Genomic DNA, 23878 nt, shown 5'->3' on the forward strand with positions numbered 1-23878 from the left:
AGCATTCTGATGGGTACACAGAGCAAAGAGAAACGTGTTGTATGTCAGATTTCTGCAGACCTCAGAAGCATGAAATAAAATATAACTGTCCACCAAGAGAAAAAATACACATATAAATCGAAATGGTTTATTATCTCGAGTCAGGTAGCCAGGGCAAGGTAAGTACCAATCTAGTGAGCTTATTCACAGAATGCAGTACAGACCCCAAGCAACGTCATACATGCCACATGCATAAAAGCAAAGACCCAAGTTATCACTTTAAATGTGTACTTACAAGTATCACTCAAAAGAAGAAACGAGAGAAATGAACATCAATTTACTTTATAACTGATTATTTGAGTTTGAAAAGAAATGAGATTTTTTTTTTGTACAGAAAGCCTAAAAGAAAAGAAACCTAGAGGCTTTTGTCAGAAAGAACACCCCAAGGGTAAGAGACAAACTATAAATGTCACAGTAACATTACCCAAGGCACAAAATGAAAATGGTTTCATAATGTCTACTTGTTTCTGCTTTGACAAGATTGCACACAGGGAAGTGTGTCTAATGAATGAAAGACTCAATGTCTGATTGGTTTGACATGGCCATTAGGATAAGATGAATGACAATTCGAAGCATTTCAGAGACACAAGAGAGAAAGCCCTGAGCTAATGGGAGGTACAGAAGAACAAAGGAATTGATACAATCTGAAGATATAATCTAGGATGCAGGGATGTATTCACAAAGTAATAACAACAGCAGCAATAATTACCACGCGTGAAACACTATGAAAATTATATTCTAACCAGCTAAAACACATGGATTATCATTATACCATGATAAACCTAGAGACAGTGGGTGGGGGGGGGGGTCACTATGGCTCCTCGGAGATACAGTCGTGACAATAGATGAAGATGTTTGTTTGAGAGACAGGTTTGCCGGTGCTTACTCCAACACAGGTATTATTTTGGATTTTACCGATCTATTTAATAAAAAACATTTGGAAAGACTGTCTGTAAATGAAGCCTCGGTGCTTGAGGCGTGGCAGATGCAAACCGTTACGTTACCCCTCCACAGGCCTGATTTTCCCCAACTCTATGATGAAGGTGTGTGCAAGGTCGTGACTAATCGTCCCTTTCACCGCTGGCCTTGTGAGTGTATGAAAACTAAAAAGAGAGCGGGACAGAGACGAGACAGAGGAAAGTGGACACTTGTTCCCGCACTGGTTAGACTAGTATGTTATGAGGGAAGTGTTACATTTTTTTTTTTTTTTTTTGGTGGGTTCCTGGAAGCCCTTCTACCTCCGGGCTACACTCCCAGACCTACTTTTTTTTATACTTTTTTTATTTGGAAACAGGGTCTCCTAATCCTCCTGTCTCCGCCTCCCAAACGCGGGGATTACAAGCATGCGCCACCACGCCCGGCTTGGAAGTGTTACATTTAAACAAAATAAAGGCCAGGCATGGTGGTGAACACCTGTAATCCCAGTACTTGGGAGACTGAGGCAGGAGGGTTGCAGGTTCAAAGACAGCCTCAGCAATGTAGTAAAACTCTCAGCACCTTAGTGGGACCCTGTTCCAAAACAAAAAGAATTGGAGAAGGGCTGGGGGGGTGTAGATTAAAGGTAGAATGCCTCTGGGTTCATTCCAAGTAGCACAATAAATTAATTAATTAATCTAAAGCAATTGCAGGTTTATAGGCAAAAGATTTCTTTTTCTTTTTTCTTTCTTTTCTTTCTTTTTTTTTTTTATTTTTTTGCGGGTCTGGGGATGGAACCCAGTGGCATTCTACCTCCAAGCCCCTGCCCTATTTTTTTATTCTTCATTTTGAAACCGGGTCTCACTGAGTTGCAGAGGGCCTAAGTAGCTGAGGCTGTCTGTGAACTGCGACCCTCCGGTCTCAGCCTCCTGAATGCTGGGATTACAAGCGTGCGCCACCACGCCCGGCTAAAAGATTTCCATTTTAATGATGGTTAACTGAATCTAGAATCATCAAAGTGAAAAGATTAAAAAAAAAAAAAAACTAACCACTGATATTGTTTACTGCTGTTTTTGTTTGTTGGGTACTGTAGGTTGAACCCAGGGGCAGTCAACCTCTGAGCTTTACCCCCTCACTCTGTTTTTGTTTTACCTTGAAACAGGGTCACACACTAGGTTGCTGAGGGACCTCACTTAGTTGCTGAGGCTGGCCTCAACCCTGCAATCCTCCTGTCTCAGCCTCCCAAGTATTGCGATCATAGGCATGTGCCACCATGTCCGGCCATTGATATTTTTATGGACAAACAGCACAGCTTCATCCGATGAACCAAAAAAAAAAAAAAAAAAAAAAAAAAAAAAAGCTAATCCATTTATCTTGACAGTTATTTTGACATATTTTCTGTGAAGATAATGAGCACACGTTTTGCTTATTGGATAGAAACTCTATTAAGCATCTATTTTATGTCATGAATTTGTTCCAGGTGCTGGAAGCACAGGATAAAAAGGAGACTTCCCTTACCATCCAGGGCCTCACTGTCTAGTGAGGGCTACGAAAACATAGTGGACACTCACGATGAAATGACGTAGGGATGAGAAGGAGCAGACCTTCCCGAGCTCTTGGTGGAGTGGACACCTGAACTGAGTTTTAAGGACTAGGGCTCTTTAACTGCGGTTGGCCGGTGAATGTTGACCTTTCAAACAGAGGCAATTTCAGGAACAAAGTCAGAAGGGGAAAGAGAGCCTGCTGTGCGAGGACCTGCAAATGCTTCAGAGTTGCTGGAACTCTGAAACAGGAAGCAGCTGGGGAGGACAGCAGAGGCCAGACTGTGGCACCAGCCCCCTGCATTAAGGAGTTTGGACTTTGTTCTCAAAGGGTTACACGAAAATGTTGTGGGGTTTTAGGTTGAGAGAGAACATGCACAAACAGGCATTGCAAACAGATTTCTCTGGAGCCTGGGAGAAACAGATGTGTAGAAACCAAAAAAGAAAAGAAAAAAATAAGGAGGGGGGGAGGAGGAGGAGGAGGAGAAAAAGAAATCAGGACATAGTTGCAAAAATCAGACAAGAGATATGGAGAGTGGTAGTTGTGGGATTAGAGATTGTAGGGGGTGGTGAAGATTGAATCCAGGGGCATTCTACCTCCAAACAACAACACCCCCAGCCCTTTTTTTTTTGGTGGTACTGGGATTCCTGGAAGCCCTTCTACTTCTGGGCTATGCTCCCAGATCTATTTTTATACTTTTTTATTTGGAAACAGGGTCTCTTAAGCCAGTGTGGCTGGCTTCGAACCTGCAGGATCCTCCTGTCTCTGCCTCCCAAGCGCAGGGATTACAAGCGTGCGCCACCACGCCCGGCCCATTTTATTTTTTTATTGTGACATAGTCTTGCCAGATTTTTGAGGGTCACACTAGGTTGCTGAGGCTGGCCTCAAACCTGTGATACTCCTGTCTCAGCCTCACAAGAACTGGGAGTACAGGCATGCATCACTATGCTCAGCTTGCAATCATTTGGTTTTTTTTACACCCTCTAGAAAAAGAGATTGCACAATGCTTTGTGAGTACCATTTCAAATGCCTAACCTGAAACCCCGATCCTTATACTCGAAACACTCTCATCTGGGGAGACAGAATAGTCCCTCGCATTATCCAGACGATCCTCTTTCATATGTTTGATTTAGACCGTGCCTGTCTTATTTCACACCACTTAACCCAGTCCTTTCCATTTTTGTTTCAGATTCCCTACCACTTAACTGTTTTTTATTAGCAATCCACATCTGAAATTGTGCCGGATTCTCTACAATTTCGTTCCTGAGTAGGATCTGAAAACCAAAACCTACTGAGGGCCTGGTTGCTGCTAAGTATATTATCTACATATAGACCAGCACTGAGCTTGCTTTTATAGCAGCGGGGCTTCCCTGAGAGCTGGGCTTATTTTGCAGTTCACAGCTGGGCTTCCCACAGCCAGCCTGCCCTGAGTCCTACTGTAAGAAAGAAAGAACCTTACTGAAATTTTAGAATCAGAAGAAGTCACAGGGTGCCTGGTATCTACTTTCTCTCTCAGTTATGAATTTCTCCTACTGTATTCCTCAGTGGTGGTTTGGCTCAAACAACTCAAGAAATTTCTCTTCTCCTACAGGAATTTTTTTGTTAATTTAATGCATTATAAACTCAATTCAGTGCATCATATGTAGCATTTTAATATAAAATAATGGGACAGATAAAATAAACCAGGATAGGAAAAGTTTGGATGTAATATCAGAGCCTATGGAGTGTGGTAAGCGTAAATATTATTACACCATGAAACTTCCATTTCAGCTGGGGTAAGGAAAGATCTATGTATGTGTGAATTATTTCTTACGGTGAGTTACCATCTAAAATTTTCTACACTGCCCTGCACAATTATTCTTACCAACCCTAGAAAATTAATTTGCCTACTCTTTACTTCATTGAGGTTAACTTTCCTTTAAATATCTCAAAATGCTGGCATCTGCCCAGCTCAATCTATCCCTGTCCTTTTGCATTTAATCTGCTCGCTTAGGCTGACTGTGCAGCACTGGATCCAGGAACACTTTATCTGCATGACAATATAAAATCTTTTATTAAACATTTACTTACTCCCTCTCCCTCCCTCCCTCTTCTCTCTTCTCTCTTCTACCTAAATGAAAACTTTTCTTCGTGTGCATTTTATCAGCCTGGACCAAAGGTACAAAGGTGATACTGCTTTATGAAACATGCTTTGTTCAACACCTCTATTTCTAATGAGACTTCTTTCCTTCTTACGAATCACAAAGCGAGAGTTCTGTATTGCAAAATACAGACATACCTCCCCTTGCGCTGGAATCTTCTTTGCGAATGGAACTCACTGTAGCTTTTCTGCTACGTTGCTTTGCTAGCTCTTCACCTTCGGATGGAGAGAAGACATTCGACCTGGCGAGCCACTGCACACCCGAAAGTTCTGCTTTGATGCAATCTCGAACAACAGCCCGGTCACCCTCTATGACTGTCACGGCATGAAGGGGAACCAGCTCTGGGGCTATCGGAAGGTAAGAGTCAGTGCGCTGTGACCGCCCTCACGCTGCTGTGGCTTCCGGGCTCCTAACTCAAAGCGCTCATTAAAAACGCAGTGCTTTGACTTCAAGGGTTACCTGAATATGTGTACACAGGCTTGACTCACACATTTGGAGACCACCAGTAGAGGGAAAGATACAGTGTATAGGAGGGGGCCTGCTTTGGGCTTTGTTTGTTATGCGTACATCCATCCCCATCAGTTCTAACTGAAAAAATGAATTTGAGTTAAAACACTACCCCTACAAAGAATGGATCTAGGCTTAGCTCAGCCAGCCTGCAAAAGGAAGGACCAACAAACAAATATACACATACATAGTTTTCAAAACCCCAATTTACAACACAATCAGCTTAGTATTTTCATTTATTATATATCTCAGGCTCTTGCTTGGAACTCATCTAGGTAAAGGCAATTACATCAATACAGATATGTACATTAATGTAGATATGATTGTCGTAACCCTTATACAGAAACTGACCCATTTGTGATTTCACCAAAATCTTGTCCACATATGCCAAAAAAGAATGTATTTGAGAAACTGAAAAGTTTAAAGAATTATAAAGTTTTAAAACATGGTATAAAATTGTATATTGTAGAGTTAATAGCAAGTAATTAAATAGTGGATTTAAAATATTTCCGTTAAGTTTCCTTTGGGTAACTTTTTAAATACTTTACAAAATTGTTTTCCAACTTCTTGGCCTCTTGAGGCAGGACTTGTCTTTCAATCAACAAATGCTACATGAGTTCCATTGTGCCCTTGAACTCACCAAACAGTCGGGGCATTCCCGACCAGGCAGAAGACACCTTCTGCTTGTCTCTTCATGCTCTAGCATAACCCAGCCTTACCGGAAGCCATCAGGAAATTGTTTTCCCCTCCACTTTAATCGTGAGTTTGGTCATTCCAAGGCTAAGGCCAGTTCAGCGTCCCCTGGAATTACAGAAAGCTGAAAGGAAATGGGGACTAAACTTGAGAGTAGGGTGTGGGTCTGATGCTTGCTACTTGCTTGATAAGAGTTCTGATTCCCACCACTTAAAGGCGGGTCCTCAAAATTATACCCACTCAAAGGCAGACTTGTTTATTCAATATCCCAGCAACACCACCTTCAGATATCGGGAAAGTTTTGGCTCCGCATCCAGAAAAAGCAAAACAATCCATTGTTCTATCCTAGAAAACAATTAAAAAATCTAAGGAGCTGATAAGAGGATGATGTCAGATATGAGAGGGGAAAAAAATCACCGCAATAGGAAAAACTTGCTGTTCTCTTTAGGAACATATAACTGGTTAATTTTTGTCAAGTTCTTCTGCTTGACAAAAATTGATACAGTCCATGTGTAATGAAATAAAGTAGGCTTCCTAATGATTATTCTCTGACCTTTAAGATGCTACTTCCTGTACACATCAATAGAACACTTGATCTGCCACTGCCTGGCATGCTGGTGGTCTCTAATGAACAGAACAGTTTCTCATGACTGTATATTGTAGCATGAGAGACAGACCACTCAACAATATGCAATTAAGCCAAGAAAATACCGTTGTTTTCATTAGGGAGCTTACAAAAGCTTACAGCTGGGTAAGACCAACTAATACATGTGCACACAGAGCTCCTGGGGAGAAAAATAAAATAAAAAACAGCTGCAGTGATTCCAAGAGGTAAACTCTTAGGAGCTGTAGCACTTTAAGCCTTCCCAGGATCCGAAGGTATTTGAAAGGAAATCACTAGATATGGTCGTGCTGCGTTCTCTTCTTGCCCTTTTGTAGCACTGGCCTTGCATAACTTAGCAAAAGGTTACTCCACCTGTATTTATATAGCACACAAGTTATTTATACTTCATCAGGAACATGCCGAAGGCTTAAGACGGAAAGTTTTGGAAATAGCTCATCTTGGTGGAGGACTTAGGCCTATTCAACGTATCTGTTTTAGAAAATCTCTCTTGTTTATTCCAAAGGCTAGGCTCCAAAGAGAAAACACAGAGACAGAAATATCTCTGGAATGCTACCTCACCTGCCTCGACGTACTGCTTGGCCCCGGGACTGGAGGGTCTAATGGCTTAACCGTGTTTTGAGTTTGCTCTAGAGCCTCCCCTTCTTATTTAGCATATTTGTGACTCCATCACGATCCACCTAAGACTCACTAAAGAGCTGCAGAGGACCAGATCCTAAACTCCCTGGGTAATTACAATCACCACTCCTGCTGGTAAAGAGGAGGAGGCCTTGAGCACGCGCTTCACACATGTCTCCTCAAACCTCATAATCACCCAGCTATTATGGGTTATTAACGCAGAAGAAACTGATACTCTCGGATCTGCAGCCAAGCCAACGTGCAAACTAGGGCAAATCTGGCTTTCTGGTCTACCAGAAAATATCACCTACCAAGAAATATGACCAGTATCCCCCAGGAGAGTCTTTCAATGTCTGTTGGATTCAGTGATACCAGCCAGCCTTCTCCCAGCTACCAGGAAATTTTTTGGAGAAAGACAGGAGCCAGTAGCTGCCCCATTTGAGTAGCAAAGGTGGTTGTCAGGCCCTACTTCAGGCCCAGTTAGCAGCATCTGCTTTCCTGTTATTTTTAGATGTGGTTCTTTGCCACCACAAAAGGAAAAGAGCATCCCTATTTTGTAATATTGTAACTATGCTCAGTTGCACAACTATTTACTATAATAGGTACCCAGGAGGAGGAATCCCAGTCTTAGTCATTTTTTACCACCAGGGGGCCCTCTGTTACAAGAACAGTAAATTGAAGCAACCTCAGTAAAAGATATTTAAATCAACGCTCCATGCCTGAAACAAGAAACTGACTCTTCTTCAGTTCCCACATCCACCTGGTCAGTAGGACTTGCCACCCCTCCAAGGCCAAAATCTCTACAGCCTACCCCTGTTTGCTGTTTCTCCAGTCCCTGTATCCTGGTTGCAGCCCTTTACGGTTTTTGCCCCTGGATTATTGTACTCACCTCCTGAAGGATCTCTGTGCCCCTGTCCTTCCCCAACTCCCAAAATCAGAGACCGTTTCCACAATATCGGGTCATTGCAATCTTCGGGTTTACCTGTTTTTTTTTATTTTGGGGCTTTTTTTTTTTTTTTTTTTTTTTTTTTTTTTTTTTGGTGGTACTGGGGTTCCTGGAAGCCCTTCTACCTCTGGGCTACACTCCCAGACCTATTTTATACTTTTTTATTTTTGGAAACAGGGTCTCTTAGCCAGCGCAGCTGACTTCGAACCTGTGGCGATCCTCCTGTCCCCGCCTCCCAAGCACGGGGATTACAAGCGTGGGCCACCACGCCCGGCTTTTGGGCTTTTTTTTTAACCTGGCTTCTCACCTACTGCTTCTCATCCTGACCCTTCACAATCTGCTCAATATGATGGTCTGGCCTTAGAGTCAATCAGTTGGACACATCCTAATTCATCATGAAATTATGTGATTCCCCCACCACCACCAGTATTGGGTTTGAACCCAGAGGTGCTTTACCACTGAGCTATATCCCTAGCCCTTTTTACTTTTTTTTTTTTTTTTAATTTTGAGACAAGTCTCACTAAATTGCTGACCTTGAATTTATAATCCTCCTGCCTCCACCTCTCACATTACTCAGATTACAGGGCTTGTACCACCATGCCTGGCTGCAAATGCCCCTTTTACATTGGTAATAGTGATGAAGTGTATCCTGGGGCACTGTATCCCCAAAGCAATGTCTCCTGAGCAGTAGTAACTGTTAAGAGCTGTCTTCCATACCCTTGTCTCATTTTTTCTTTCCTTCTTTCTTTTATAATACTGAGGAGTTACCCAGGGACATTCTACCTCTGGAGCTATAACCTCATCCCTAATTTTATTTTTTTGTACTGAAATGGAGTCTTAAGCCGGGCATGGTGGTGCACACTTGTAATCCTAGTATTTGGGAGGCTGAGACAGGAGGATCGCAGGTTTGAAGCTAGCCTCAACAGCTTAGTGAGGCTCTCAGCAACTTAGTGAGACCCTGTTTCCAAATAAAATATAAAATAGGTCTGGAGGTGTAGCATGGAGGTAGAACGCCCCTGGATTCCACCTCCAGTACTACAGAAAAAAAGAAAGAAAGAAAGAAAGAAAGAAAGAAAGAAAGAAAGAAAGAAAGAAAGAAAGAAAGAAAGAAAGGAAGGAAGAAAGAAAGGCTTACTAGGTTGCTGAGACTCTCACTAAATTGCTTAGGCTGGCCTCAAACCTGCAGTTTTCCTGTCTCAGCCTCCCAAAGTACTGAGGTTACAGGCAGGCACCACCACACACAGCTCACCCTTTTCCCTTTAAATAAACATTTTTATTAGAGTAGAGTATACTATGTTTCTCAATTTAGGTTTTCCCAGATGTGTAACCTAAATTAACAATTTAGTACAAGTGGTTTATTTGAGAGATGGTCCTCTTAACAAAGAAAGAAAGAAAGAAAGAAAGAAAGAAAGAAAGAAAGAAAGAAAGAGAGAAAACCTTTGAACAGAGTAAGAAAGTGAAATGAGGAAGAGTTGGAAGCCAGAAAAGAAATATGATCAATGGAGTATCACTGCAGTCCTGTGTAATCAGGCAAAAAAGGAATTTAAAGATAACAGTCAGAAAAGAAGAAATTAGTCTGTTTACACAAATAATGTGTTTGATAGTTTAAAAAATTCCAAAAGACTGTGCGGCTAAACTGCCAAAAGCTAATACATACATTTAGCATAGACCCAAGATGAAAATCAATTGTCCATATGCCAGCAATAAAAAAATAGAAAATGAAATCAAAGAGCAATTTCATCATGTCGCCATGAAAATCATGAGATAACTAATAATAAATCTCATGAAAGATGTGTAAGATGTTTGTGAAGAAAGCTGCAAAGCAGGTCTGGGGGCAGAGCTCAGTGACAGAGTGTTTGCCTTGCATATATGAGGCCCTTACACATATGAACCCCCAATCATATAAGAAGAAAGAGGAGGAGGAGGAGGAGGAGGAGGAAGAAGAAGAGGAGGAAGAAGAAGAGGAGGAAGAGGAGGTGGAGGAAGAGGAGAAGAAGGAGGAGAAGAAGAATCCATTATAAAAGCACCAGGCATCAAAACATTATCCAAGTCCACTCATTAAGGCAGTATACTCTATTGGCATAAGGATAGACTACCTGGGGCTTTCTAGAACATAAGGTCTGGGAATTGGTATTTTTGACAGTGCTCAGGAGGGTCTGATAGGCAGCCAGACGATGAGCCATTTAGCTTGAGTTTTACCTAATTTCTTTAACCTACTTCTTCTTCCTGACCTAGTTAGAACTCAGTCCTCTACCTATACTCTTATTCCATTTGTTTCCATCTTCATATCAAGAAGATTTATCTGAAGAAGCATGGTTATATGCTTCTTCAGCATATAACCAATTTAGGTTTATATGAAGAAGCATGGTTAGTCACATGCCTCCACTTAAGTCGGGAACCGTTTTTCATATTTCTCTTGGCCTGCCTGATATTTAATATATGAAGTTCCTAAATAAGCAACCATTGACTAAAGAAACACTAGGTTCAATTATTGATATGAACCCCTCTTTTATAAGCCTCAAGCTTTGCAGAATAAAACTGAGCAAATTTCTTAGTCTCAGAAGGACACGCTCCAGGTGTGGTGGCGCATGCTTGTAATCCCAGTACTTGGAGCCGAGACAGGAAGATCACAGGTTCACAGCCAGCCTCAACAATTTAGCAAGGTACTCCACAATTTAGTGAAACCCTGTTTAAAAAAAAAAAAAAATTTAAATAGAGCTGGGAGTATAGCTTAGAGGTAGAATGCCTCTGGGTTCAATCACCAGTACCATTCGCCAATAAATAAATAAATAAAATAAACAACCCCCCAAATGACCAAGAGTGAAGGATTTATTTTTACTTTTATTTTATATTTATTTATTTATTTATTTATTCATTTATTTATGTGGCTCTGAAGGTGGAACCCAGGGGCTTTTCTACCTCCGGGCTATACTCCCAGACCTATTTTATACTTTATTTGGAAACAGGGTCTCACTAAGTTGCTGAGAGCCTCACTAAGTAGCTGAGGCTGGCTCTGAACCTGTAGATTCCTCCTGTCTCAGCCTCCCAAGTGCTGGGATTACAAGCGTGCGCCACCACACCTGGGCCAAAGTGAAAGATTTAAAATGACCTTTTCTAGTTGCTTTCTAGGATGTTTTTATAGTTTAGCTTCCATAAGAAACTACTTAACAGTAGCATCAAACAGGAAATGCAGACAAGTAAGTAATTAGCCAGGCTAAAATGATAACAAAACAACAGATTTATTAGTTTAAGAAAAAGAGTTAGTAGAAGCCCAGGTGTGGCGGTGCACACCTGTAATCCCTGTCCTTGGGAGGCTCAGACAGAAGAATCACAGGTTCTCAGCCAGCCTCAGCAACTTAGCAAGACCCTCCACAACATAGTAAAACCTTGTTTCAAAATAAAAAATAAAATGAGACTGGAGGTAGAATGTCCCTGGATTCAGTCCCCAGTGTCACAAATTTTTCAGTGATTGGAATTCTTGGCATGTGCCTATATTTGACTATTTATTTTAATTTATGATACATGCCAGGGCTTTGGCCTCTCAGCTCATAAAATCATACTGGTCCCCAAAGATGCCAGATAGAGGGCCATACATTGCTATTTGAAATCATTTTCAATAGATATTAATTTAGGATCCAAAATGAGAAAAGTATATGCAAGAAATTTAATGAAAAAGGCATGTAACTCAACTTTGGTTCTGGTTTATGAATTATTTACAAAATTCTAGACTATATCAGAGTTGGGCAGTTATACTCTTACACATGAGCCCATTCTTTTTTTTTTTTTTTTTTTTTTTGGTGTTTGTATGGGTCTGGGGATTGAACTCAGGGGCATCCTATCTCTGAAATACACCCCTAGACTTATTTTATTTTTAATTTCAAACAGGGTCTTGCTAGGTTGATGAGAGTCTGACTACTTGCTGAGGCTGTCCTTGAACAATCTCCTATCTCAGCCTCCACAAACCTGTGGTCCTCATGTCTCAGCCTCCCAAGTACTGGGAGGGGGGTTATCTAGTTAGATAATTTTTTGTGTGTTTGTTGGAGATTGAACTCCGAGCCATAGGTGTGCGCCACCACGCCTGGCAGCCCGTTCATTTCTGAACAGTCTCAATTGTTAGAAAGCAGCTCTTCCCTGGCCTTTGGTACCACATAAATGGAATTTAATCCATTTTTCTCCAGACAAATACCATACATTTGGCAATGCTTGCCTGGTTTTTCATCTTTACTTCTGATTAAATGGCTCAATTTCTAGCTAGTGCTCTCCAGATAACTTAATTTGAATCTATCTCAGTCTTCTTAACACTCGCTCCAGATTGTCTTAGAAAGTGGTATATTTTCCAGAACAGAACATAATATTCTAGGTGTGTTTTAACCAAGAAAAAGAGAATGAGTTTCTAGCACCTTTTGTTATAAGCTTCTAGCATCCATTATTATGAGCAATGTTGCCATTAATTTAGCCTGAGTTGATTGATTTTCTGCCTTAACTTTACACCCTTGGCTTGTTAATGAGCATTCAGTATTTAGAAAAACAGAAACAAAAGCTACCCATAATCTTTCTCTCTTATTTTGCTACACAGCCACACCTCTTATCTGTTTAATTCATCTTTTATATTTATGTAGCTACCTGTTTGTTTCTATCAAATTCTATCTCATGGGTTGAGGGTGTAGTTCAATGGTTAGGCAGGTGTTCAGCATGCACATGGCACTGAGTTTAATCTCCAATACACACAAAATTATCTAACAAGATTACCCTGCCCCAGTACTTGAGAGGCTGAGACATGAGGACCATAGGTTTGTAGACAGCATCAGCTACTGAGTGAGGCCCTCTTCAACTTTAGTAAGACCTTGTTTCAAAATAAAGAATAAAAAATAGGGCTGGGAGTGTAACTTGGAAGTAGAACGCCCCTGGGTTCCATCCTCAGTAACACACACACACACACACACACACACACACACACACACACAACCAAGATTTACCCCAATCTGGATTTTGAGTCTTTGATATAATTTATTAGCAGTCAACTAGTCCATTCACAAATTGTATTAGTATCTATCATGCCCTCATTTAAATTGTTGGTCACAATACACAAATTCAATAACTAAGTTCTCTATCATATTACAGAGGTGACACTGATACATTAATAAACATCATTTGGAGGAAGTTACTCAACCAGATACAAATTCCCCTGATCATATTATCTTCTAGGTCGCTATTCTCCAGCTTACCCACAAGAAAATAAAGATGAACATTGCGAACATGTTGTTGAAAACCAGAAGCACAATGTGCCCAGCAATTATTCATAGTAGAAAACTCAAGTCATTGTACCCTAAGAAAACTTCAGTTCAAATCAATCATTTAGCCACCTTGTCTAAAAGAGTAAAGCTAGTTCCCAGAAGGGCTACTACGTTGACCTCAGTGACAAAGTCATTTCCAGGAGGGGATATAAGACACACATCAGCAGGGAGTGGCACCATTAAGAGATGCGACTTTGTTTTTAAACAAACAATCCAGTATAAAGACACACAAAGAGAATTAGCCACTTGTAAAGGCAAGTATTTATTTGATAACTGATACCTCTGTGAAAATATTTTTTGGAACACATGGACTTAAGTACTTCTCTCAAAGCTGAAGGCAAATCCTGGTCATTTGAAAGGAGTTTTGGGGACCAGCTAGCTAATGGTCATTCTGAGCCAAGCTAGTGCCTAAGTGAATAGAAGCACCTTTCAAATAATCCGTCGTCCCATTCTGTTTTTAGCTGTGTGTCTCACTCGGCTGAAATCACTCTGAGTTGTCACGACATTCTAACGCTCTCCTTTTCGACTTAGCAATATTCCTACTGGTTTCCATTTTACGTAACCTGCTTAACTGCCACCCTCTAATCACTCAGAGATGGAAAGGCTCCGTCACAGACTATCCTCAGACTCTTACATAAGGCTGAATTGAACGGCGGCCAAGATGCAGACTGTTAACTGGGAAAGCATCTTGGTGATAGAAGCTATGAAAAATTGAAATTAGTATTTGCTGAGAGGACAGTTCTTCCCTACCAAGCAAATGCAGGGAAGAAGCAGGAGAGCTCGCTGGCTCAGCCAGCAGGAGAGCTGAAGTACACCTGAGAGGCCAAGAGCACAGCACTGACCGAGTCCTGAGGGCCTGACTTTCCAATCATTGGCCCAACTGTGGGTTCTGGCCCTGGGACCTTGAGCACCTTTCTTACTGTGTATTTCTGTCTCCTCATTTATAAAATGAGGATAATAATAAGATTTACCTTAGAAGGTTATTGTGATGATGAAATAAAATGTAAATGCACTTAAAGCATGGCACATAATAAAAATTCAATTAATATTTGTTATTGCTTTCCTCCACGTTCAACAAGCTATCTTCTGGTTTAATTTTTATACTCCAGGTAGATTTATATAAAGGAAAAATGGCTAACTAGTTGTATTTCTATACTAAACATTTCTGTGCCATTTTAACTATCAATAATATGAATTTCATGAAAGCAGTGATTTTTTGTGTGTTTTTTTTTAGTGCAGCATTTCTAGGACCTAAAAGATAGTATTGTGTGCAGTAAGTGTTCAATTAGTATTTGTTAAGTTAATAATTGAATTTAGCTTTCTGTTTGTCCACTTTCACTATCTCCTCAGTTCAATCAAGTTGTTTCAGTGAGTGAGTGAGAGAGAGAGAGAGAGAGAGAGAGAGAGAGAGAGAGAGAGAATGTGAGTCAAATATTTAGTACCATCTGGCCCATAAATACAAACTCAATAAGCAGTATTTCTTAACATTCATATGACTCTGGCAGGTTTACTGAGGAGATGTAAGAGATATAGACAAACCAGGTATGGTGACTCATGCCTATAATCTCAGTACTTGGGAGACCAAGAATAAGACCAGTTCAAGACCAGCCTCAGCAACTTAATGAGACCCTTACCAACATAGCAAGACCCTATTTCAAAACAACAATTTTAAAAAGAGCTGGGGGTATAGTTCAGAGATGGAAGGCCTCTGGGTTCAATGTACAGTACCACGAGAGGGACAAATGCAAACAACTGAAAAAGGTGTTTTTTGTTCCTCGTGAATCTTTCAGTATACAGAGGAAGCAGATAAATCTTTAAATAAATTAGGGGCATGAGATAATGTGAAAACATAAAACACTAGGCACTATCCAGGTTTGAGGATAGGGAATGCTTTTTTTATCTTTTATAAATATTAAAAAGATCAAGCTGGGCCTGGTGGTGCACACCTGTGGTCCCAGTACTTGGGAGGCTGAGACAGGAGAATTGCAAATTTGAGGATAACCTCAGCAACCTAATGGAAACTTTCAGCAACCTAGAGAGACCCTGTTCAAAATAAAAATAAATAAAGTAGGGCTGGGTGGCGGTGTAGCTCAGCAGTATAATGCCCCTGGGTTCAATCCCCAGTACCACCAAAAAAAAAAAAAAGTGATCAGAAACTAAAGGGTGAAAAAATTGAGAAAAAGATTCCAGACATATGGATTGGATAACTTGAATAAAGATCCTAAGATAGGCAGGGTGTTTGTTTGTTTGGTTTGGTTTTTGGTTTAAAAAAAAAACAACAGAGAAATCAATTGAAATTGATTGTATGGGTGTGAAGAAAAATGATGAACTCTAAAGCCAGGCATGCGACCAGGGGGAGGACTTTGCAAGACCATACTAAGAAATTAGCTGAGAGAGCAGGAGGTCTTTGAGTGGTCTGAAGAGCAGGGAAAATGAAAAAGGCGGATCATGAAACTGCTTTGGCCCTATTATGCCTATCACGGTGTTGTTTGCATTCTCTCAAGAGCTTCACACAAAAGTGACTCCATCTTGACCACGAATTTCCAAGTCCTGTTCAGTACACACTTCCCCCTCCTTCTGGAAAATGTCCCCACTGTCTTGCCTAAGACTTCCTGATAAGCCCCTTTGCTTATCACACCCGGGCTTAGGGAATATTCCATTGTCCCGCCTAACCATGATGTAACAACCCCCCAACCCCCCACCCCGCCCTTGGAAGCTGGGCGTGATGGCGCAGGCTTGTAGCTTGTAATCCTAGCATTCAAGAGGCTGAGACTGGAGGATCGCAGTTCGTAGACAGCCTCAGCTACTTAGTGGGTCCCTCTGCAACTCAGTGAGACCCTGTTTCAAAATAAAGAATAGAAAATAGGGCTGGGGGTGTAGCTCAGAATACCACAAAACAAACAAACAAACAAACAAAAAACCCTTGGTGATAGCTAACAGCCACTCTCCCTCTCTATGGAGTCTCTCTTTACACAACATCTATTAACTTATAATTTGTAAGTTGACATGGGCTCCAACCTTTGCTGGAGACCCCCATCCACAGGTTTTATTTCAATAAAGCTTGTAAGCCCCTCCCCCCAAAAAAACCAACAGTAATCCAGATATGGCTACATGTTCCTGTAATCTCAGTACTTGGGAGGCTGAAACAGGAGAATCCAAGGTTTAAGAACAGCTTCAGGAATTCAGTGGAAACTTTAAGCAACCTAGAAAGACCCTGTTTCAAAACAAAAAAATTAAAAAGTCTGTGGGTGTAGTTTAAAGATAAAATGTCCCTAGGCTTAATCCCCAGTACAAGGAAAAGGAGGAGGAGGAGGAGGACGACGACAACGACGAGGAGGACGAGGAGGAGGACGACGAGGAGGACGACGAGGACGAGGACGAGGAGGACGAGGACAAGGAGGATGAGGACGAGGAGGAGGAGGAATGGGGAGAGCTACCAACAGTAATATGCAGAAAAATAAAAGGCCTACCTGAGTTGTCTTTCTTCTAGAGAGTCTAAAACCTCGCTCTTCTCTGCAGCCTTATAAAGTGGGAAAGCATGTCATTTTTGTTATTTATCTTTTCCCACTCTCCTTCTCTCTGCTCCATTCATTTTACAGATAGAAACCCTGAATCAATGACAAACTAACCATCAGAGGTTATTGTGGGGGATAAAACTAGGATTAAAAACTAGTCTCATAATTCTAAACCTTATTCCCTCTTAAATCCATATTAGACACCAGAGGCATTTGGACAGGAAGGAGTTCTTGCTTATAAAAGCAACCTCTTTTATAGTATGTTCTTTTAGAGTCAATTTTCTATTTAACTATAAAAAAAAATCTACAGGAAGGAGTAACTGAGTTCTCCCTACTTTGCACAGAGGCAATCCTCATGTCCATTCTAACCAGCTGCTTATGGGCATCTAAACCTGGATGTTCTAAAACCATCTCCAGCTCTTTATGTGTAAGATAGAAAATCATCATTCCCACCCCTGGTCCTTTTTGAAACTCTTTCTACATTTCCTGGTTCAGTGCTGCTCTCCCCCACACCTTTTCCTCTACCTCAACTCCCATAATCCCATTATCAGAACGCTTTATGCATTTACTTCTCAAATATCCCTCAGATCATCCCAGTCACCCCTAAGTCATCCCTGTTTCTTTTGTATTCGCTGAAATCTGGAGCCTTGTAGCCTCTGGCTGTTTTTGCCCTGCTGTTGTTCAATGACTTCTCTCCCCTCCATCATCTTCACTGAAACCCTAAATAGCGATCCTTCACTCCTCCAGTGGCCACTCCCCAGTGCTTGCATGAAAGATTAAGTCAAGCCCTATACCCTTAGTCTCTTCGTGATGGGACTTTGGTTGTCCAGAGCCGTGTTCCCGGGTTCCCCATACCCACTCACTTGCTGGTCCCCAGCACATGACCTACCCCTTCATCTCCTCTCCCATCATTGCCATCACTGTTTTCCTCCAATTTGCCGGGCTGCACTTTTGCTTAGGGTCTTGGTGCTGACTGTTCCTTCTACCTGGGACTTTTTTCGCCCAGTCATTTGCATGGCCCATTCTCTTTCTTCCTTCAGGACTGCCCAAATGCACCTTCTTGAGGAAGTTTGCACTGGCCACTCTAATTAAACTTCCATGCTGGTGCCATTCCTGTCACTCCTTGTCCTCCTGACTTCCTTATTTCATTTTTTTAAAGTCATCTTTGAACAGGCTGTATACTTTACCTATTACCTACTGCCTATTGTCTGTGCCCCATTGCACCTTCTCACCTCTGCCTAGAAGATGTGAGCCAAGAAGACAGGGATTTTGTTTTCGTCTCATTTAAAATCACTGATTTATCCCAAGACCCAAAAATGGTGCCTGGCAGATGGCAGGTGTGTGATATATACTTTGTTAAATACACTGAACACATCAGTGTACACCATTTTACATCTTTTTTTCATTTGTTCTTCCTCGTGTCTGAAATAACTTAATGGCTCCTATATACTCTCTTACGCAATCTCATTGACACTTGTCTACTTCAAACACTTCTTGTTTACCTATTGCTCCTCCCTATTTGCTAGGTCTTAGGTTATCTGTGCTTCTTTGCTAATACAGATCAAAACTAAAAGGTACTTCATATTTATTGTTGAATAATGTTGTATTCCAGATTCCAGTAAAAAAAAAAAAAAGGCAGAAAAGTCCTATCTAATTGGTCTTTCTTCCAGAGAGCTCAAAAGATAGTTATATACCAACCTAACATAAACCTAAACACAAACAGAACCTAAACACCAGGTACAAACTCTGACCATAGTTAACATACAAGTGCTCATTGCAGAGTCAGGGGTTACCATTTTTCTATAAATCCTTTTGCTTAAAAGGTGATATTGTTCATTTTAGATAACTGGTTGCATCAAGAGGATAGTTTTTTCAAACTCTGTTGTGACAGTATTTCAGAAGAATCAATTTGGTGTTGAAATAACTGGTCTCAGACCAGATGGTTAGTGCATCCTGAATTTTAGAAGTGGGGATGTGTCTGACTAAAAAACATATTAGGGGAAGAGAAGAATAGGATCCCTATTACTTAGTTACTTGCTCATGTTCAGGACACTGTAATGGCAATTTTATATTTTATTCTCACAACAGACTCATGAAGTATTATTATTATTATCTACATTTTATAAATAAGTAAGGTGAGGTTCTTTGAACTAAATAACTTTTCCAAAACCCCATAGCAAGTAAGTGATATGACAAGAATTTGATTCAAATTCCTTATCACTTTTTTTTATTACTAATGGTGTATTAAAAGCAGTAAGAGGTTCCACGACACCAAATAAACCAGTTCTGTGGTTTCCCCAAGATAAATTTAACAGCTCCAGCTTCTTCAGTGTTTATCAAAATACAAAAGAAAAAAAGTAGAGGTCGTCTTTTTCTATGGCAAATTGGACCCTTGCAGGCTGAGGGAGGAAGCTACTTCATACATGGAGATGGGGGTACTCCAGGGCTGGGGGTTCTGCAACTGGACCAACCCTCCCTGCTCACCCGTGCTCCTGCTGGTGAGACACAACTTCTCACCAACATGGCAGCAGGTGCAAGGGCAAGCAGGCGGTGGAAACACAAGGGCCGCCACTCTGGCCACATGCCCACCAAGCCGAGGCCCGGCCCTGTTCCCTCCTACAGTGGACCCCCAGCCCACCCCAGGTGACCGTGTGAACATGAATACAAGCACAATGCAATGGAATGCTGGTGACCCAAAGACAGGCAAGCCTCAGGGCCTCTACTGTGACCATGCAGTGGATGGCAATTAGTTCATCACCGTCTCTCACGTTCCCAGAGGGAAACAGCCGATCCGATGGACTAGCATTCAGGCCTGCAAAACCTACACTAGGCATAGTCTCCCTTTGGTGTGTTCAAGTGTTCTCCTTGTATTTTTAACTATTTTTTAAAAATGCACTGAGTTCGGGTTAAAACCAACCACCAAATGGATCCCGACACTGAACTACAGCCCAGTGGCTCCTGGAGGCCAGGTGCCTACATGCCTAACTAAATCCCTTCTCAGTACTGACAGTGAATTGATTTCTTTTTACAATAAAAAAAAAAAAAAGCTGAGTAATATTGCATAGGAGTGCCAGAAACTGCCTCAGTGGAAACAGAGACTATTTACATTAAATAAAAACCTGGCTGCAGGCTGCAGGCTGCGTCTGCACATGTACAGCACGGTGTGATGCACACTGACCAACCCATGGAGACAGCTTCTGGCACTCAGGACCACAGAGTCGCACGTTTGCCACATGAGAGGAAAGCAGAGGGTAGAGAGGAGGAAGTAGGGGGAAAGAGGGTTCTGGTTCACTTCTGGTTCCGGAGCTGATTGGATAGCCAGTCCAGTCCTTCATACAGCCCATCCCTGCTGGTGGTACAGGTGGCCTGAATGTACCAGTTCCTGTGGCGTAGAGTGCAGCCCCAGCTTGTCTGTGATTTCTGCCGCATTCATGGCATTTGGGAGGTCCTGCTTAGTAGCAAACACCAGGAGGACAGCATCCCGGAGCTCGTCTTCAGCCAGCATCCTCGTGAGTTCCTCACGGGCTTTGTTCACCCGCTCTCTGTCATTGCTGTCCACCACAAAGATCAAGCCTTGGGTGTTCTGGAAGCAGTGGCACCAGAGTGGCCGGATCTTGTCCTGTCCACCTACATCCCATACGGTGAAGCTGATATTCTTGTACTCAACAGTCTCCACATTGAAACCTATGGTAGGAATGGTGGTTACAATTTCACCAAGCTTCCGTTTGTAGAGAATCATTATCTTTCCTGCAGCATCCAGGCCCACCATGAGGATGCACATTTCTTTTTTGCCATAAAGGCCCTTGAGGAGGTTTGCAAAGATATTCCCCATGCTTGGGCGTGGGCAGAAGCGACACTGGCCAGAGACCTGGCAGCCGCTGCTCTGAGCCAGGCGTTCGTTTCGCTCCCACTCCTTATCACTTTTTTTGTGTGAATGTGTGGTGCTGGGGATGAAACTCAGGGAGCACTTTGAGACTGAGTTACACTCGCAAGACAATCCAAATGCTTTAGGGCCACAAATGCCAAGTCCTTCACCCAGGTCCACGTTGGCTCTTTTCCTTGTGTGTGGACTCATCTTCCTATATATTATGCTTCACACATCTATTTTATGATCTTTGCATTTTTGGTATTTGCTTCTTTTGTGACCCAAGCAGAGTCCAGAATGTTTTCTACAGCTCACTTGTTCTTAGCTCAGCTCCTATATATGTATGGAAACTAACAGAATGTAATGCAGAGATGTTAATTCCCCAAGTTGTCACAGATGCCAATCAAATCCATGGGCTGGCATTGACCTCTGACATGGTGCCTCTTTCAAAGACCTACCTGAAAAGCTCCACCCCCACTTTTCTGTGTGGACTGATTGGCTGGCACATAACATTGTTTAGGAAAGGCATTTCAGTAATCCTGGATCTGAATTAATGCTTTTCTGTTCAATGAATTCTAATTTTCTTAGGCAAAAACATGGCAAAAAATAAACAAGCACACAGGCATCCAGGGAAGGTGGTGGGTAAAGCAATATGTAAACCACTGTGAACAGCCCGAGCTCTTGCTGCGCCTTCCCTGGGGACCAAACAAAGAACAGTTGAGTTAAAAGCAAAGAGAGAACAGCTTCTATCGTCATTTATGGAGAATTGGTATGAAACAGCAAACATGCCAACAAACTCCGAAGTCTACTACACTCAAAACCGTGCTCCATGCTATTAACACACATTACTCTAGATGACGAGAGGAAGGGCAGAGTAAAGGGCTGGTCTGGAACCAGAAACCACATTCAAAGAATGAGGATGCGATCCACTGACTTAATTTCAGCCAGGAGAAAAAACATCAGTAAAGACGTTTCTAAAACTGTGGCCAAGAAGAAACATAAAGATGGGAATCATGTGGATCCCAAGGTCAAAAGTGAAAAAAGTATGCTCTGGAGAAGGCTGAGAATCTTCTCTCTGCTTCATCTCTGGAGCCTCTGGACACCCCAAAGACAAGGGGAAGCGCAGCTCAGTCCATAAAGAGAACCCTCAGTCTGTTGATCTACTGGGTATTGCACACCATCACGAGTATGACACCCCGCCATTCATCTCTGTCACCAGTGAACTTTGGAATAAAATGTTCATTCAATTTTATGGCTGGAAGAGTCCTTGGAGATTTATCTAATCCACCCCCTCATTTTCCTGATGAAGCTTCACAGACACAGATAGATAGAGGGAATTCAATCTTTCAGCTTGTTTTAAGAACATGAAGTACAAGTAAAGACTACCTAAAGTACAAAACACATATTCTAGATTGTTCAGCTGAACCCACATAGCCTGCCTGGTTGTACCCAGGAGTATTACCTGAATTTGTCAAAACATGGGTTCCCCTGTGGGATTTGGAAAAACATGATCACTTTATGGTTCAAAAATAATATTCAGAAAAGTAAAATGCTCAGAAAAGCTGGGTTGGCTTTTGCATCTGTGCTAAGGTGCACACAATTTGGTGAAGGAAAAGAGAATTGAAACATGTTCTACTCCTTTTACTTTTCTCAAACTTTTAGATTTAATGGAAATATGTATTTTGAGGAAAAAATGTGAGCATCCAGCAGTACTGCTTGAGCTATTATTGATAGAGGCAACAAGAGGAAGAAATACATATTGTGAAGAAGAAAAAAGAGATGCAGATACAGGGGGGGAAAGTGAATTAATATTTACCAGGTTAGCAGAGTATGGTGGTGAATTCCTGTAATCTCTGTGCTTGAGAGCCTGAGACAGGAGGATTGCAGGTTCAAAACCAGCATCAGCAACTTGGTGAGACCCTGTTTCAAAATAAAACATAAAAGCCAGGTATGGTGGCGCACGCTTATAATTCCAGTACTTGGGAGACTGAGACAGGAGGATTATGGTTCTGGACAGCCTCGGCTACTTAGTGAGGCCCTTTGCAACTCAGTGAGACCCTGTTTAAAAATAAAGAATAATGCCGGGCGTGGTGGCTCACACTTGTAATCCGAGCACTTGGGAGGCAGAGACGGGAGGAGTGGGCAGGTTCGAAGCCAGCCTCGCTGGTTTAAGAGATCCTGTTTCCAAATAAAAAATATAAAATAGGTCTGGGAGTGTAGCCCAAAGACAGAAGGGTTCCATCCCCAGTACCATCAGAAAGAAAGAAAGAAAGAAAGAAAGAAAGAAAGAAAGAAAGAAAGAAAGAAGGGAGGGAGGGAGGGAGGGAGGGAGGGAAGGAAGGAAGGAAGGAAGGAAGGAAGGAAGGAAGGAAGGAAGGAAGGAAAAGAGCTGGGCATGATGGCACAAACTTGTAATCCCACTATTCGGGAGGTGTAGACCAGAGGATCAAGGTTCACTGACAGCCTCAGCTACTTGGCAAGGCCCTTTGCAACTCAGTGAGACCCTGTAGAAAGAAGAAAGAAAGAAAGAAAGAAAGAAAGAAAGAAAGAAAGAAAGAAAGAAAGAAAGAAAGAAAGAAAGAAAGAAAGAAAGAAAGAAAGGAAGGGAAGAAGGGAGGGATGAAGGAAGGAAGGAAGAAAAAATGGGGGGATAGCTCGGAAGTAGAACGCCCCTGTGTTCCATCCCCAGTACCACAAAATAAATTAATTTAATTTAATTTAATAGGACTGGATGTGTAGCTCATAAGTAAAATGCCCCTGAGTTCAATCCCTACTACCAAAAGCGGAAAAACATTATCACGTCACAGAATTTTCTTGAATAGTACAGCTTAACAATGCTCTTTGAAAGTTAGGCGTGTAACTCAGTGGGAGAGCATTTGCCTAGCGTGTGAGAAGTTCCAGGTTTAATGTCCAGTACTGCCAAAAAGGAAAAAAAAAAAAAATGCTCTTCGAAAAGATCTAATGTATTAGATGACGTCCAGTAGCTAAAGTGGTTAAAGGTGGGGAGAGGCGCTGAGCAAGAGACGCTAGAAGAAATGGGGATCTGGAAGGTGACGGGGCCCAAGGAGCCTAAAGCTGCCAGCAGATCTGCAACCAAGCATCCAGGCCTCCAAGTAAGGAGAACATGGGGAGAGAGCTGCAGACCAATCTCCTTCCTCCTAGAGTGGACCCCAGCGCAGGG

At 41.9% G+C, this 23878-nt stretch overlaps 1 protein-coding gene and 1 pseudogene across 2 annotated transcripts in view; one reads left to right on the forward strand and one right to left on the reverse strand.

Moving 5' to 3' along the window:
- GALNTL6 (polypeptide N-acetylgalactosaminyltransferase like 6) overlaps positions 1-23878 on the forward strand; it is a gene marked incomplete at both ends in the record, with an annotated part of 1089171 nt that overhangs the window by 1063406 nt on the left and 1887 nt on the right. Inside the window, one exon of the mRNA XM_080710675.1 lies at positions 4845-4994. Coding sequence (XP_080566801.1) covers positions 4845-4994 — 150 coding nt within the window. The remainder of the gene's footprint in view (positions 1-4844; positions 4995-23878) is intronic.
- On the reverse strand, positions 20121-20664 carry LOC308273519 (ADP-ribosylation factor 1-like; annotated as a pseudogene). The gene has a single exon. The product of its transcript is annotated as an ADP-ribosylation factor 1-like (transcript).

The sequence above is a fragment of the Muscardinus avellanarius genome (genome assembly GCF_963383645.1).
Source record: "Muscardinus avellanarius genome assembly, chromosome: 14".
In the NCBI taxonomy this organism is placed as follows: Eukaryota; Metazoa; Chordata; class Mammalia; order Rodentia; family Gliridae; genus Muscardinus; species Muscardinus avellanarius.